The 14,502-nt window shown below is 32.7% G+C and overlaps 1 protein-coding gene across 1 annotated transcript; it reads right to left on the reverse strand.

Moving 5' to 3' along the window:
- Positions 1-10,036: 10,036 nt before the first annotated feature.
- LOC117908843 (purple acid phosphatase-like) lies at positions 10,037-14,142 on the reverse strand. The gene is made up of 8 exons (XM_034822641.1): positions 13,804-14,142; positions 13,356-13,556; positions 13,120-13,231; positions 12,457-12,686; positions 11,706-11,844; positions 10,982-11,202; positions 10,546-10,667; positions 10,037-10,448 (listed from the first exon to the last, which is right to left on the reverse strand). Exons 1-8 carry the CDS (start codon positions 13,996-13,998, stop codon positions 10,250-10,252), a joined length of 1,419 nt encoding a protein of 472 aa, XP_034678532.1. The 5' UTR covers positions 13,999-14,142; the 3' UTR covers positions 10,037-10,249.
- Between the last annotated feature and the right edge of the window lie 360 nt (positions 14,143-14,502).

The following is a 14,502-nucleotide window of genomic DNA, read 5'->3' on the forward strand; positions in this document are numbered from 1 at the left end:
TTTTTTTTGGCTCAGCTCTTGGTCTGACCCAACTGTTTGGTGTCACCAAGGATAGCTTTGATAATTTAGTTTTTTTTATAATCCTCTACAATCTCAACTCTCTGTTGCCATTGCCACTCCTGGGCCTCCTTCCTCAAATTTGAACCCAGATTGATCAGAAAAATGAGGCCATCCTCTTGCCTATCTATGGATAACAACGGCGTTCTCTCAGGCAAATGCCATGACCTAGATGCACTAAAAGAACGTTTGCTGAAGGAGACCACAGAATATCATTCAGAAATGGCTAAAAGCAGGGAACCCGACATGCCCTCTAATCCAACGGACCCGGACCAGTACAGCCATGAAGACCAGAATGGGGTGCCACTATCCAGAATTTTTCACCGTCACCACTCTTCTGAGCTCTGCTACATGACACGCCTCAACCCATACCCGTGATCATACTCAACTTTTTATCTCCCTTAAACCACCCACTGAACCTATTTCCCTTCGATCACATCCTTTTACACCCATCCAGCCTTTCACGCCCATACCCCTCATCAATCCTTCGGTCCTTACCCATTTAGCTTCATCCCGACATGCATGAATACCTACGTCACAGCCACCCTCCTTTCTCTATCCATCCATGTCCACCTCTCACAATAGCAGGATACCCATGCATGCCACCACCTTTTCTCTCTCTACACTCTCAACACCCACTGCCCGTTTTCTCACACTCATCCTCACACCCATTACCCAACCACCTCGCTTAGCCTTCCTTCTCATACATACACTCATCAAACTACCCCGCATGCCCTTTTGTTCTCGGAGAGAGGTTCTTTTTTTTTTTTTTTTTTTGTCAATGCTACTGCTCCTGGTGTGGTGATGCAAGTGGTGTTCTTTGGGGTGGCGGCGACAAACGGTATTGATTTGAGTGTTCAAAATACTTGTTGTTGGGTTTGGAATAACAAAGAACAACAAAAGTCAGAGTGAGAGAGTTCGGCTTTTGCTTATGGAATTGGCGTTTTTGAATGAATTGAGGGCTCGGGTCAGAGCTTCAGAGGAAGATTTAAGCATAATTTATTCCAAAAAAATGCATGGGTCAAGGAGATATTATGGCGATGCTTGGGTCAGCTTCTCATTATATGTAAGGGGGAATGGCTGGGTCCGGGTCCGGGTCCGGGTCCGGGTCTGGGCCACAACCTGGATTACATGGATCCTCGAGAAATCATTCATTAGTTAATCCGAGCATGCCATATCAGCCCAAGTCCGCATTGGCCCAATAATTTAGCTCGACATGCATGCTCGAGGGTCATAAAGAGCGTTCCAATCAGTTCCGTTTTTTGTTCCTATCAGCGCCATTCCACCCTAGGCCCACTCATGCGTACATCCAACCGCATGGCCTCATTTCGCATGACCACCATCCTAAGCCCACTTCCAAAGCCCACTTGCTCCACTTACTTTCATGCATGCATGCAGTAGAGAGTGTCACTCATGCATATATATTTGTTTATTCGTACAACCTCTTCATTCTCAATATCAAGCTTCAATCCTCACCCTTTTAACTTTCAAATTTAATTGTCAAAATCTTCATTTTCAAAGTTTCATTTCCCAAAATCCTTTTCTAATTTTTAAGAGTTTCTATTTTAGAATGTTCTTTTTTTTAGCTCCCCATTTCCAGGGTCAATTTTCAAGATTCAAGATTTTAATCTAATTTTCGGAACTCAAACATCTTCACAAATTAATTTTCAATCTCAAATATTCGACTATTCAATTTCATACGTTTAGATATTATGTTTTTCAATTATTATTTTTATCTCATATATCTTTATTTATCTCATTTAAAAACTCCAATCATTAAAATTTCCTTTCTTCAAAAATCCAATGTCATAATTTAATTTTTCAATCCCAAAAAAATACTACTATTTGTTCAAATCTTATTTTCATCAATTAGAATTATAATCCCGTTTTCATCTAGTTATTTAAAGTCCAATCTTTCAAAAATTCCATATCGTAATTTAATTTTTCAGTTCTAAAAATTCCACAATTCGTTTAAATCTTATCTTCATCAATTAAAATTATCCTCTCTTATTTATCTATTTATTTAAAATCTACTCCTCCGAAAATCCCATACCTAAATTTAATTTTTCAATAATTCGCTTAAATCTTATTTTCATTAATTAGAATTATAAATCCCGTTTTTATCTAGTTGTTTAAAGTCTAAACCTTCAAAAATCCGATGTCCTAACTTAATTTTCAACCCTAAAAATTCCACTATTCTTCTTTATTCGTTTAAATGTTATTTTCCTTGAGCAGAATTGTCATCCTATATTTATTTACTTATTCAAAGTCCAATTCTTCAAAAACCTGACTTCCTAATTTAATTTTTAATCTCACAAACCTCACTGTTCATTTTCATCCGCCCAAATGTCATTGTGATTAATTAGTAACATTATTCTATATTTATCTATTTGTTTCTTTTAAAAATCTCAATATTTCAAATTTAATTTTTAGTCTCACAAATCTCACTATTCGCTTTCATCCGTTCCAATATCGTTTCGATTAATTAGTAGCATTATTTCATACTTACCTATTTATTTCTCCTAAAAATCTCAATCATTAAAGTCTAACTCTTCAAAATTCCGATTTCTAAATTTAGCTATCTGAAATTCCAATTGTCCTATCTCTGAACTTAATTTTCAATTTCCCATGCCCCAATCCCCGTATTTATCCCGCTACTTATTGTTATCGTTATCACTATTATTTTATGCATTATTTCTATAAATTCTGCCTTCGAATGATTTCCAAGATTGCCAACTTTTTTATAAATCGACTTTCATAATCTCTACTTCTCAAATAACTTACAATTCTGTTTTCTTTCAAAATTTAACTCCCAAAGTCCCACTTTTCTCAACTTAATCTTTCTTTAAGATCCCGAACCCTCAAATCGTTTTCAAAATTCCAACCTCTTTCAAATTCAATTTCTAAAAATCTCATTCTCACATTCAACCTCTGAAAGTCTGATATTCAAATAAACTCTAAAACTCCAATTTTCTAGTGATCTTCGAGATTCCAATTTTAAAATTAAATTTCTAAAATCTAATTTTCTCTCAAATAGCTTTAATTCCGCTCTGGTTTTCAAATGATTCTTTGCTCCTCTTGATTTTAATAAGCGTGAACGAATTTTCCATAATTCCAGAACAATGGGATCTGTGACATTAAGTCATGCTAAATAAACGGGCTTTGGTAGGGGCCCCACTTGGGTGACTTTACAATTGATTGGTTGATAGTTTGATTGGATTATCATACATCTTGCTCTCTGACATGCATGAGATTGTTTCTTAATTGTGTACTAACCCGCTCTCTTGATAGCGCATTGATCGTTTGATGCCCAGGTACGCCCCACTCCCACTTTGATCGTTCTTTATTGGGTGTTTTGATTCTCATATGTGCATGATCGCTTCGAGTATTCATTGATTTTCTCATTGATTGTCATGTCAGCTTCATTTTATTAGTAGAGACCCGACTTTAGGGACTTAGAGGGGTGCTACAGTCATTACCGTACCTTCCCAATAAGTAACCTAACCCCCGAACCCGATCCGGTTTTTTCGTAGATCACCTTTTCCAAAATAAGGAGTCGCACTTAGGGTTTTCTTTCTTATTTTGTTTACCCTTTTAAAATAAAACAAAAATAAGTGGCGACTCCAAGTCATTTTCTAATAAATAAAAATCATTTTTCAAATTAAAGTCGAGCTCGCCATCGAGTGGGAAACGCATTGAGCCGAAAATGCGGGGTCCACAGTTACATTTTTGCTACAACAATTTTATTTTTAGTATTATAATAATTTTCAACTAATAAGATAACCATGCCCACTTTTTCTTTTTTTTTTTAATCAAAAGTCTTGATAAAAAAAATTTTATAATAACATAAATAGTATAGCGCCTTTTGAAAGTTGTGTATTAAAAATATGACATTTATTAAATTTTTTTAATAAATGTCATTATAAACTTATGACTTTTATTTTAATGAAGTTGTGTATTAAAATTTTGACATTTATAATTATTATTATTATTATTATTATTATTATTATTATTATTATTATTATTATTATTATTCTTAATCAAAGATAAGGTTGGATGAAAAAATCATGAATTTTTTTCATTTTCATCATTTATTGGTTACATTTTTCCTACAACAGTTTTATTTTTAGTATTTATAATAATTTTCAACTAATAAGATAACTATATCCACTTTTTTTTTCAACATAATTATTTGATAAAAAGTCTTGATAAAAAAAAATTATAATAACATAAATAGTGTAGCATCTTTTGAAAGTTGTGTATTAAAAATATGACAGTTATTATTATTATTATTATTGTTATTCCTGATCAAAGATAAGGTTGGATAAAAAAATCATGAATTTTTTTCATTTTCATCATTTATTGGTTACATTTTTGCTACAACAATTTTATTTTTAGTATTTATAATAATTTTCAACCAATAAGATAACCATGCCCACCTTTTTTTTTTTTTTTTTTTTTATCAAAAGTCTTGATAAAAAAAAATTATAATAACATAAATAGTGTAGAGTCTTTTGAAAGTTGTTTATTAAAAATATGTCATTTATTAATTTTTTTTTAATAAATGTCATTTTCAACTTATGACTTTATTTTAGTAGTGTTTTTCTAACACTTGTGACTTCCATTTTCAAAACATTTGATACTTATCATAACTTTGAATCATTTTCTTTATGTCTATTTTTGTAATTTTTTATGTTAATTTCTTTTTACAATATTGATCGAAAACCTTAATAAATGATTCAGATTGATGGAAAAATTGAGTTAAAATGAAGTAGACCCAACAATAATTCTTCAATATGACTTAATTTTGGAAGCGTGCTTGAAAGACATGGCTTTCTTTTCACTTGCACACTCCACGTTGACTTTTAAAAAACATGTATGCTACATAATTTTATGTGAGTAAACCTAATTAGCTACCTATCTAAATTAAAATTAATAAGTTAATTGTTTCTTGATATGGATTTGTTGATATTTATAGTAAATTTGATTATCTAAATTGCAAATTAAATTATTGCAATACAAACTATAACTCAACCAACACTTATTATACATAAGAATTTAATCATTTCATCTAAAAACCAATTGATTTTTTATAATGTCAAGCTCACTCTCTTTTAATTATTCGAGTCACACCAAATTCCAAGCTAACAGTCTTGTACATACTTTTTAAGCTAGTACCAAATCCGAAGCACATGTGATTTTTGGTTTACTATTTAAACAATGTTATATCTTGAGCTAATGTAATATTAGGTAAATTTCTTGAGTCAACACCAAATCCTAAACGTGGACAATCTTGAATTATACTTCTCAAATCATTATTATTATTTATTTCAATACCATTTATTATACATAATGATTTCTTTTATGTCAATTAGTTTTTATTGAAACCAAGCTAATAATTTGACTCACATCAAATTACAAACGGGAAACAATTGAAATTCACAAAAAAATTGGAAATAATTCCTTTGTGTTGTTAGTAGAATTTGAATCCTTTATTTAAGATTTAATATATGAAATTAAGAATGGCCCACAAACTTCTAACCACTTTTTACAACAAATTTTAAACTTAGATAAGTAAATTTTTTTTGAGAATTTATTTTGCTTATTTTAAAATAAATTTAAAATATTTTGAATAATAATTTAAAATATAAAGATATATTAAATAATTTATATTACACATAAATATATAATACCTTTATATTAAACAAATTTTTAAAAAGAATTGTTTTTTGTATTTAAGTTTTAAATTGTTTTTGGAGTAAGAATGAACTGATTTTTGTGTTTGGTAGAGGTTATAGTGTGCTCCCAGTTCTAATTTACTTAAAATGCAATTCAATCTGTATCCATGATCTGAAATATTTGATTGGTTAAGATTCAAATGTTTGAGGATCTAATGGTGTGGATTGTGCGGATGCAAGGAAGTACGGTGGGAGGAGGGGGAGTACCACATAGAGCCGTAGAATAGGGGGTTACGTGAGAAGTCCAGGACTGACCTCCAAAGCAAATGTCCCTATCATCCATCCCTCAATATTTTTGGCACTGTAAATGCTGACTTCGACTCTCTCCTGCATCGCGTGGCAAACACACGTTGTTTTTAGAAAACAAATCACGGGTGGGGTTTATTTTGAAGTTTTTGATTAAATAAAAATAATAATTATGTGAGTTATAACTTTATTGATGTATTTCTTATATAATTTTTTTTTTTTTGTTTTTTCCATAAAAAAAAAAAAAAAGAGAAAAAGTTATCCGTGCTTGCATCCATAATTATAATACAAAAACAAAAGTTCATAACTTTTTCTTTTACTTTTTAAAAAAAAAAATTGAGAAAAGAGAGTATCCATGTTCTTATGTAAGAGTTATACATCTTATATACAAATTACTGATATTTTCTTTATTTTTAAAAACAAAAAAATATAAAATATATTTACATATGCTTAATTATTAAAATAAAGATAAAATAATTCATTGAAGAGGGATGAATAATAGGGTGTTGATCATTTAAAAAAAAATTTATAAAATTTAATTGATATGAAAGATGGTGTGTTTAAAATCAATGATTGTTTAGTGTATTTGTATTTGTATTTGGGAGTCCATAGAAGAATTATCATCGCGAGGAGAAGGCTATGGAATGGAGCTTTGACGTGCGATATGACGATGTCTACTTTGGATGGTGTAGAGAAGTTGCATGGGATAGATCCGATGATAATTTGTGGGCTATGATCGATGGGCCTGAGGACCGCTACTTGACTCTGTCAAAACTCGACCGCATCTTCCAGGCTGTATTCGAGGGGATGATGCAACTAGTGAGCAGAGGGACTATATGTGTGGGTTGACGCCGTGTCTAGGCAACAAAGGTTTCCTTCTCTCTGTCTTTGTTTTTCAAGTAGAAAAACTTGAATCAGGGAAGGGACCCCTATCACAAGCACCATTATCAGTTAGATATTTGAGGCGTCAAGTTTATGACAATGCAGAAATGAAGAATTCACTGCGGATGTCTTCTCCAAAGCTGTCGTGTGAGTGTTTTTATTTTTTATTTTTTTTTCAACCAGCTGAAATCAATTCACTGCACACTAACACTAAGCTGCCATGAACAGTTGTACTAAAACTAAGTATCTCTTGTAGCTAAACTGCTACCATTTTTCATCTACGTTTCTTTAAATTCATTTAACTTATTTTGTTCCATTATATAAAGATTAAAAATGCATTTGGCAGTGGATATGAGAAGTGTTTCTAGTATTTTTAATACTTAAAAAATAAAAAAATTTTAAATATTAGAAATGTTAAAAACACTTTTTAGAATCACTGTCAAATACACTCTAAATTTAATTACACTTTATTTTCTTTCATATCTTTTTATAATGAAACCAAACATGAGAAAAAAAAAAACATTTTTTTTAACAGTTTTTTTCTTTCTTGGTACTTTCCCCAAATCAAACATAAGAATATATTTTTTTATAACTTTTATTCAGTTGGTTTATGAAATATTTTACCTGAATGATTGAATCTGAAATATTCTACAGGCCAGAGTAGATTTTGGAAGGCTAATGGAGTAACCCTTTAGATTTGGCTGGCATGATCTGCTGCAAATGCATTTTGAAAATCCAAGGCAATAGCCTTCACTAAATGGTTGCAAAAGGAGGAAAAACTTAGGGCAAAAGTGGAGCTACTCAATTGAGATGATGAGATATGGCTGTCAATTTGCTTTACAGAAAAATAAAAGTAATTTACATTGTTCTCGCTACAAAAGAAAACACGCTTCTCATAATCCAAAATTGCTGGCATTGGTTTTTTGTGGTCAATGGTGTTAGAGATTTGGTATATCCTTGAGGCTGGTACTGTTGAGCTTTTCCTTCTTCCTCATGAGCAACTCAAGCTACAAGTTAGATTGATGAAGGCTTCTTCTCTGCATGGTACCTTGCATTGTTATATAACTATGTAGCATTTTTAGTCTCTCAAAAACAATTCATTAGTTGAAATAAACAAGAAAGACATGGTCATGTAAGTTCTTTCATTTTCTCATGAAGTGTAACCAAGGATTAAAAAATTTTGGTAAAATATCGTCGATATATCAAATATTGGTGGTATCGCGAGAATTTTGGCCAAAATATCTTAAAATATCTTGGAGGTGGAGCAATCTTGGAGGTGGAGCAATGCATCGGCCATTTTTTGAGAAAAATTGGGAATATTTCGAGAAAAATGGGAGATTTTTTTGAAAGTTTTTTTTAAAAAAATATTTAAGTTTTTTTTTAATTATTCATTTTTAATTTATTTATTTTTATCTTAAATCTATATTATCATTTTATTTTTTATATTTATCTCATTAATGTTATTTTTAAAAATTACTATCACTTCATTATTAATTTTTTATCCGTTTAATTTTATTTAATTTTAAATATTTTTATTTTAAAATATTAAAAAGATTATTTCACTCAAAAATTGCTATAATATAAAAAAAATAATGGAGTCCTAATATTTATAAATTAAAATTGATTTGATAAGATAAATTATTAATAATTTTAATTATTTAAATAAATTAATGTTAATAGAAAAATTGTCACCATATATTTGTAATAAATTTTTAGAAATTAAATCGTAAATAAAATATTTTATGTAAATCAATTTAATTTTTTATTTCAAATGTAATAAAACATGTTTTAATAAAAGTATTTTTAAAATTTTAAAGTAAATGAATATAAATATATTAAAGGAATTTAAGCTAATTTTTTATACAATTTTATCTTTAATTGTATTTATATCAATTATACTTATAAAATAACTTTAATATATATATTCTTATTTTATCATTTTTTTTTAGAGTTTTTTCAAGCATTCTCATCAATTTTGAATCATTTTCCTCATCAATATTTTTGTCAAAATATCCATTAATATTTCTCCGATATTTATGATATATCCAATAAAATCCAAGTATTGATATATCAAGAAAATGAAAAAAAAATTGTACATGGGATTGGATTCCTTCTTTATAAATGAAAAAAATATGCCTTAATCCATGTATGCATTCTTACAACAAAAAAGATACATGTACCTTTTAACCTAGTCTTCTTTTTCCCTTATTTTTTCTCCTTTTTGTGTAGCTAATCGAATTCTTTGTTTTTCTTGGATTTAAAAAGCTCTTAATTCTCAACCTCGGTGACCGATGCTTACAATCCCTTTAAAGGGCAAAACTTTAAGTGGGAAGTTGCTTACTCAACAAAACAATTAATCTTGGTTTTACAACAGAAAATTGTTTTAATAATTTTTTTTATACTAAGCCTGTGCCTGGCCTAGCCTAAACTTAATCCAAAGCTTTAATTTTCATATTTCTTTTTTCCTAAACATTCTAATCTTTCTAAGAAATCTTTTTATGAGTAGTTGTTGATTAAAGGCATATTCGTGGTACTCCATCTATACGCATTGTACCTCATTTACCCTTCCAAAATGCTTTACGGTTTGACTTATCATTGTTACAACACACCTACAATCATTTTATAGAGGAGTTACAATAGGCGCCATATCCGTAAGCTTTCTTCCACAGTTGCCTACGGAAGTCCTCACAACTATAGAAAAGCTTTTGTATATGAGTCATCATGAACAACATTTCCACTTTTTCTCATCGAGTTCCCTCACTTGGATTATATAGGGGAGTAGGAAGCTTTTAGAAACTCTTGGAGTCATCTATACTAGTAAGAGACTTAGAGATGTCTACACATGTTACCTACTGTTCTCTTAGCTTCTAAGTTGTGTGTCTAACTAAATCTAACTAATAAAATGCAAGGGGAAGGCTAACTTAGCAACATCAAACATGTTTATGTCTAAGTGTCACATGTGAGCTTAGGAAAAACTTAAGTTCGTGACACATGGCTCATGCACCAAGCCTCATGCCTAATAAGCATCTACTTTTAGATGAATGGAAGAGGCTTTTATATAAAACTCTTAACATCTCCTTTCATTTTTTATGTAGGATCAATATAGTGTGTGATTTAAAGAAAAAATCGGCTTTAAAGTTGCAATTAAGTGAAACAAGCACTTGAAAGAGGAGAATGCCTTTCAGATTCAGAGAACATAAGCGGGCATGCAGAAGAAGTGGAAGGGAAGATGCAGACCAATAGAGGAAAGAAGGAAAAACAAGCTAAATATTCCTGCAGTTGAGCTGCTCATTGAAACAGAGTAGAACAAAATAAGGTTGATAACATCATGACTGGGTGCTTGTGGAATCGTCTTCTGGATGCCAGAACCTGTTGAAAAACCATATGGAATCAGCTTTCACGGCATATCCATCTTGGTTGCGGTGCCAACTATACTGAGCATGGGTTCGGTTCTTGATGTCAAAAATGGCGTGTCCAAAACTGGCTTCACGATAAGCAGAGTACTTCGGCTGTGGCTCTGTCATGCTGAATTGTAGAACATAATTTAGCTCCAGTGTCGTTTCAAATAGGAGACATTTACAACATAGAAGACAGAATTATACAAGATATGTGCTAATCTTACTTGGTTGCCAGGCCTTCGAGATTTCCCCCATCTCCAATGGTGATGTATACTGGTGCAGACTGGTCATTTACAGGAGTGCAAATGCCGTTTATGACGTTATAAGCAATGTTGGACACACGTTCCTGTGATAAATTAAGTTACTAGCATTAGCTGTCAGGTTGGAAGAGAAGGTAAAAAACAGAGAATTCTTGAAATAATGCTCTTTTTGGTAGTTTTCTTCAGTGAAATAATATTTTATTTTTTATAATTCCAGGGTCAGAAAAACAATTATAAACATGCTAACAATTTTCGGGCATTCTTTGATTTCATTCAGAAAAAATTAAAGGCCAAATAAAAAGCAACGCTTAAGATCTTAAACCTACAAAAAGGGGTTTCAGGAAAACAGCAAAAACTCCTACTTTGGAGCCTTACAGTGCAGAGGATAAAGTGAACTTACAGATCGTTCGTAGGCATGAACATGACCAGCAAACACAACATCAACTTTGTACTGCACAAACCATGGCTCGTACATTACTCTCATGGTTTCCCCTTCCATATAATGATAGTTGTAACTGTTATACCATGGGGAATGCATAAGAACAATTAGCCATGGTGTCTCACTCCTGTTAACTTTTGGTAGCTCCTTTTCAAGCCACATAAACTGAGGAGTATATTTTCCTGAAAAGCATAAGACATATAAAAACATTCATTTTAATTACCAATATAAGCATTTGGAGGACAAGCTGAAATGAACTCGTTCCTTCCTGCATATAATAGTGTTTGAATTGACTTAGAATGTAAGCATTATCAAATAAAAGTTCAAGTAACAGGATAGAGTTGGATCATGACTAAAATGACAAAACATGATCCTACAGAGGACGGAAACTATTCATGTGAAATGCAGCACAAGTTCAGAATTTTACTAATTCAATATATCATAGAAAAATCTAGAGGATGATGGAACCATCCCAGCTGCCATCTAAATCCATCGGATATTCCCCCCTACTCCAGGGTTTACTTTCTTTTCACAGTAAGGAAAAGCACAATTATCCAAATCCCCATCCTCTGATATGGATTACAAATGCTTCATACTTTTTATATTTGTATGTGGTAATTCATAACTGACATTCTGCTGCATATGGGCACATATGTTTAGTGCACCACAGTATGAGTGTGCTTACCATATGCTGAGTATGATGATAAGACAATGATATATGCTGAAGCCCTCTTGATAGAGTACCAGAAGGGAGCGGTACTATCTGATGCTCTGTAGGGGACATGATATCGATGACTATAAGGCTTAAAGGGTATAAACTCACCCTGCAAAAAACACCAGACTTCCATTATAATTTCACTTTGTATGGTAATATTGGGAGGTCTAGAAATGGGTTAAGATCTTTTTCTTTCTCACACTCTTCCTATGGAAATCTGATCATTCTTATGATTAGGAGTTGATATATTGATCTCACCAGCCAAAAGAAGTATCAATATAGAATTATACCCAGAAAATATATCAGAGAAAAGAATTTTATCAAATTTGAAAACTAAGATTACTGTTCTATAAGGAAAACAAAGCCACCGGTTACTGTACTGTAGTAGTATCTCCTAGCTCCTCATAAGGGAAGGTCCAGAATTCTACCTCATGCAAGGGCCTAGCCTATGGGCTAAAGCCCCCTTGTACGGCAAATAATAGAAGGAAAAATGGGTTATCATGTGCCAAAAACAAACAAGGAAAACGATATGATTGTAGAACCATAGCAGAAAAGCTATAGTGCCTTTGGAAGAATAAAAGGATTGATCAAAAGTTGTAATTGAAAAATTTTCAGCTAAGCAGATTGATGGAACAAATTACCATGTCAAAACATTACATCAATAAAAAATAAACATAAAGATACTACTTTCCATCATTGAAAATATGTTAGAAATGCTTACAATTTCAGGAGCAAAATCAATCTCATGGTTTCCTGCAGTCCATATCCAAGGTTGATAAGCAGTACTTCTCTCAGTGAACCTTCCCCATGTATCCCACCTAACGTTATCAGAGTTCGGGTACCTATCAGCATATGAAAGGTCTCCAACAAACAACACGGTTTTTCCCTTCGCAGGGTTCAATTCATAGTGCGTAAGTGTCATATTTGAATCATAACTCTGCCCAAGATCCCCTGCAAGCAATGCTCAGTAGAGTGAATCGACCCAAAGGAATCAAAAACCAACGCTAAACAAGCATTTATGAAAACATATGGACACACTAAATGCATAATGCATGTGAGCATCTTCCAGAATACATGTGTGCCTTAATGATGCACTGGTAAGTTAAACAATAAATTTCATCAAATCTAAGATCTATTTGGAATCAACTTATCTAGATAACTTTTCAGTAAACTAACTTCCAGTAACAATTCCTAGCAACCCAACCAGCATCCCCACAAAATCACTACTACGCTCCCGTGGCACTGGAACCTACAGCCTCCCTAATAGTAAGGAAACGCAAGGTGCCCTGATCCACAACTCCAACAGCTAAACCAAATCTGAATAATTAACTGTTATTAACCTTCAAACAATCTCAATTACACAGGTTTGATATTGAACGGTTACCTATAAGACCAAAAGTGTATGGAACATCTGGGCCAACTTTAGGAGGAGTTACAAACCAAAACTTGCGTGGAGTGTGTTCAATCCCGACCACATAGTAATACTTGGTGTTGAACTGCAAATAAATAAACGAAGCAGACCTTAAAAACCTTGAATTACAGTGTAGAAAAGCTTCAAGCTCTGTATCCAGAAGAAATCCCAAAACAAAGAAATGATGAATGAATTGGGTGACATCCCACCTCCAAATTCTTGATAGTGCAATGATGAATGTAACCAGAAGTGTAATTGTAGAATTTATAGGTAACCATGATTCCCTCAGCTCTGTTCTTGCGCTTGGACTTTTCACTCCAGTAGAGCACTGTGTTTGAGCCTGGTTCATCCACAGTGACCCATGAGACAATCACTCCTCTCCCCTCATGATCTCCTTGTGTTATATGAACCTTAACACGGACCACCCACAAGTCAAACAAGAACAACAATAAAAATTGAGATCAAACCCACTAAATCTGCTCCAAAATAAAACCAAAATTATGAAGTAATTTAAAATAAATAAAAAATAAAACCCCTTTTTTTTAAATGGGTTTTGAAATTCTTAAACCCCACCTAAACGAAAAAGCATATGAATCTAAATCAATTAACAAATCCCAGTGAAAAGCAAAGCAAATGGAGGAAGAAAAAGCCACACACCTGCTGAGGGGCATTATAACCAAGAGGCACACGAAATACATCACTGTCAAGAGGCATATCAATGGTTTTTTCAACCTTCCTCACAAAACTACTTGTGATTCCTCCATGACACACCACTGCCGCATTCAACACCAAACCCAAAACAATAACCACAGTTGCAACTGCAGAAGGAGAAGATAGCCCCATCACCCCCATCTTATCCCACACCTCCACAAACCACTCAACCTACTCTCTCAAGCCGATCTTCTTCATCCACCTCTCTCACCCATCCCCATTTATAGCATTTTCTGAGAAAAACCCGGGGAATGTTCAGAAATGTAATGCAGATATGCATCGTGAAGTCAACGGGACTGAGGAAGCCTAGGGAAGCCACGTTCAACGATGAGGGTAACCGAGAAATTCCCTTTTGGAAAAAAATAATAAAAAAATTCGGAGTTGACTCGGAGGTTGACATTTAGTTTAATTTTTGGTTTGAGCTGAAAAGCTGGAATATTTAACAGGGATAATTGGAAGAAGAGTGGGAATACCCAGTTCTACTTTTGGTTAAAATACGATGAAACTACACTTTCCACTGAGATTCATGATATCAGAAATTTGATTACGGTACCGTAAGAATCAATATCCTGTGTTCTTTCCCTTCGTTATACTAGTGATGAACTAGACATTGATCAAGATACAGAGATTGTTACAACTATTTTT

The sequence above is a fragment of the Vitis riparia genome, chromosome 3, assembly GCF_004353265.1.
Source record: "Vitis riparia cultivar Riparia Gloire de Montpellier isolate 1030 chromosome 3, EGFV_Vit.rip_1.0, whole genome shotgun sequence".
NCBI classification, from domain to species: Eukaryota; Viridiplantae; Streptophyta; class Magnoliopsida; order Vitales; family Vitaceae; genus Vitis; species Vitis riparia.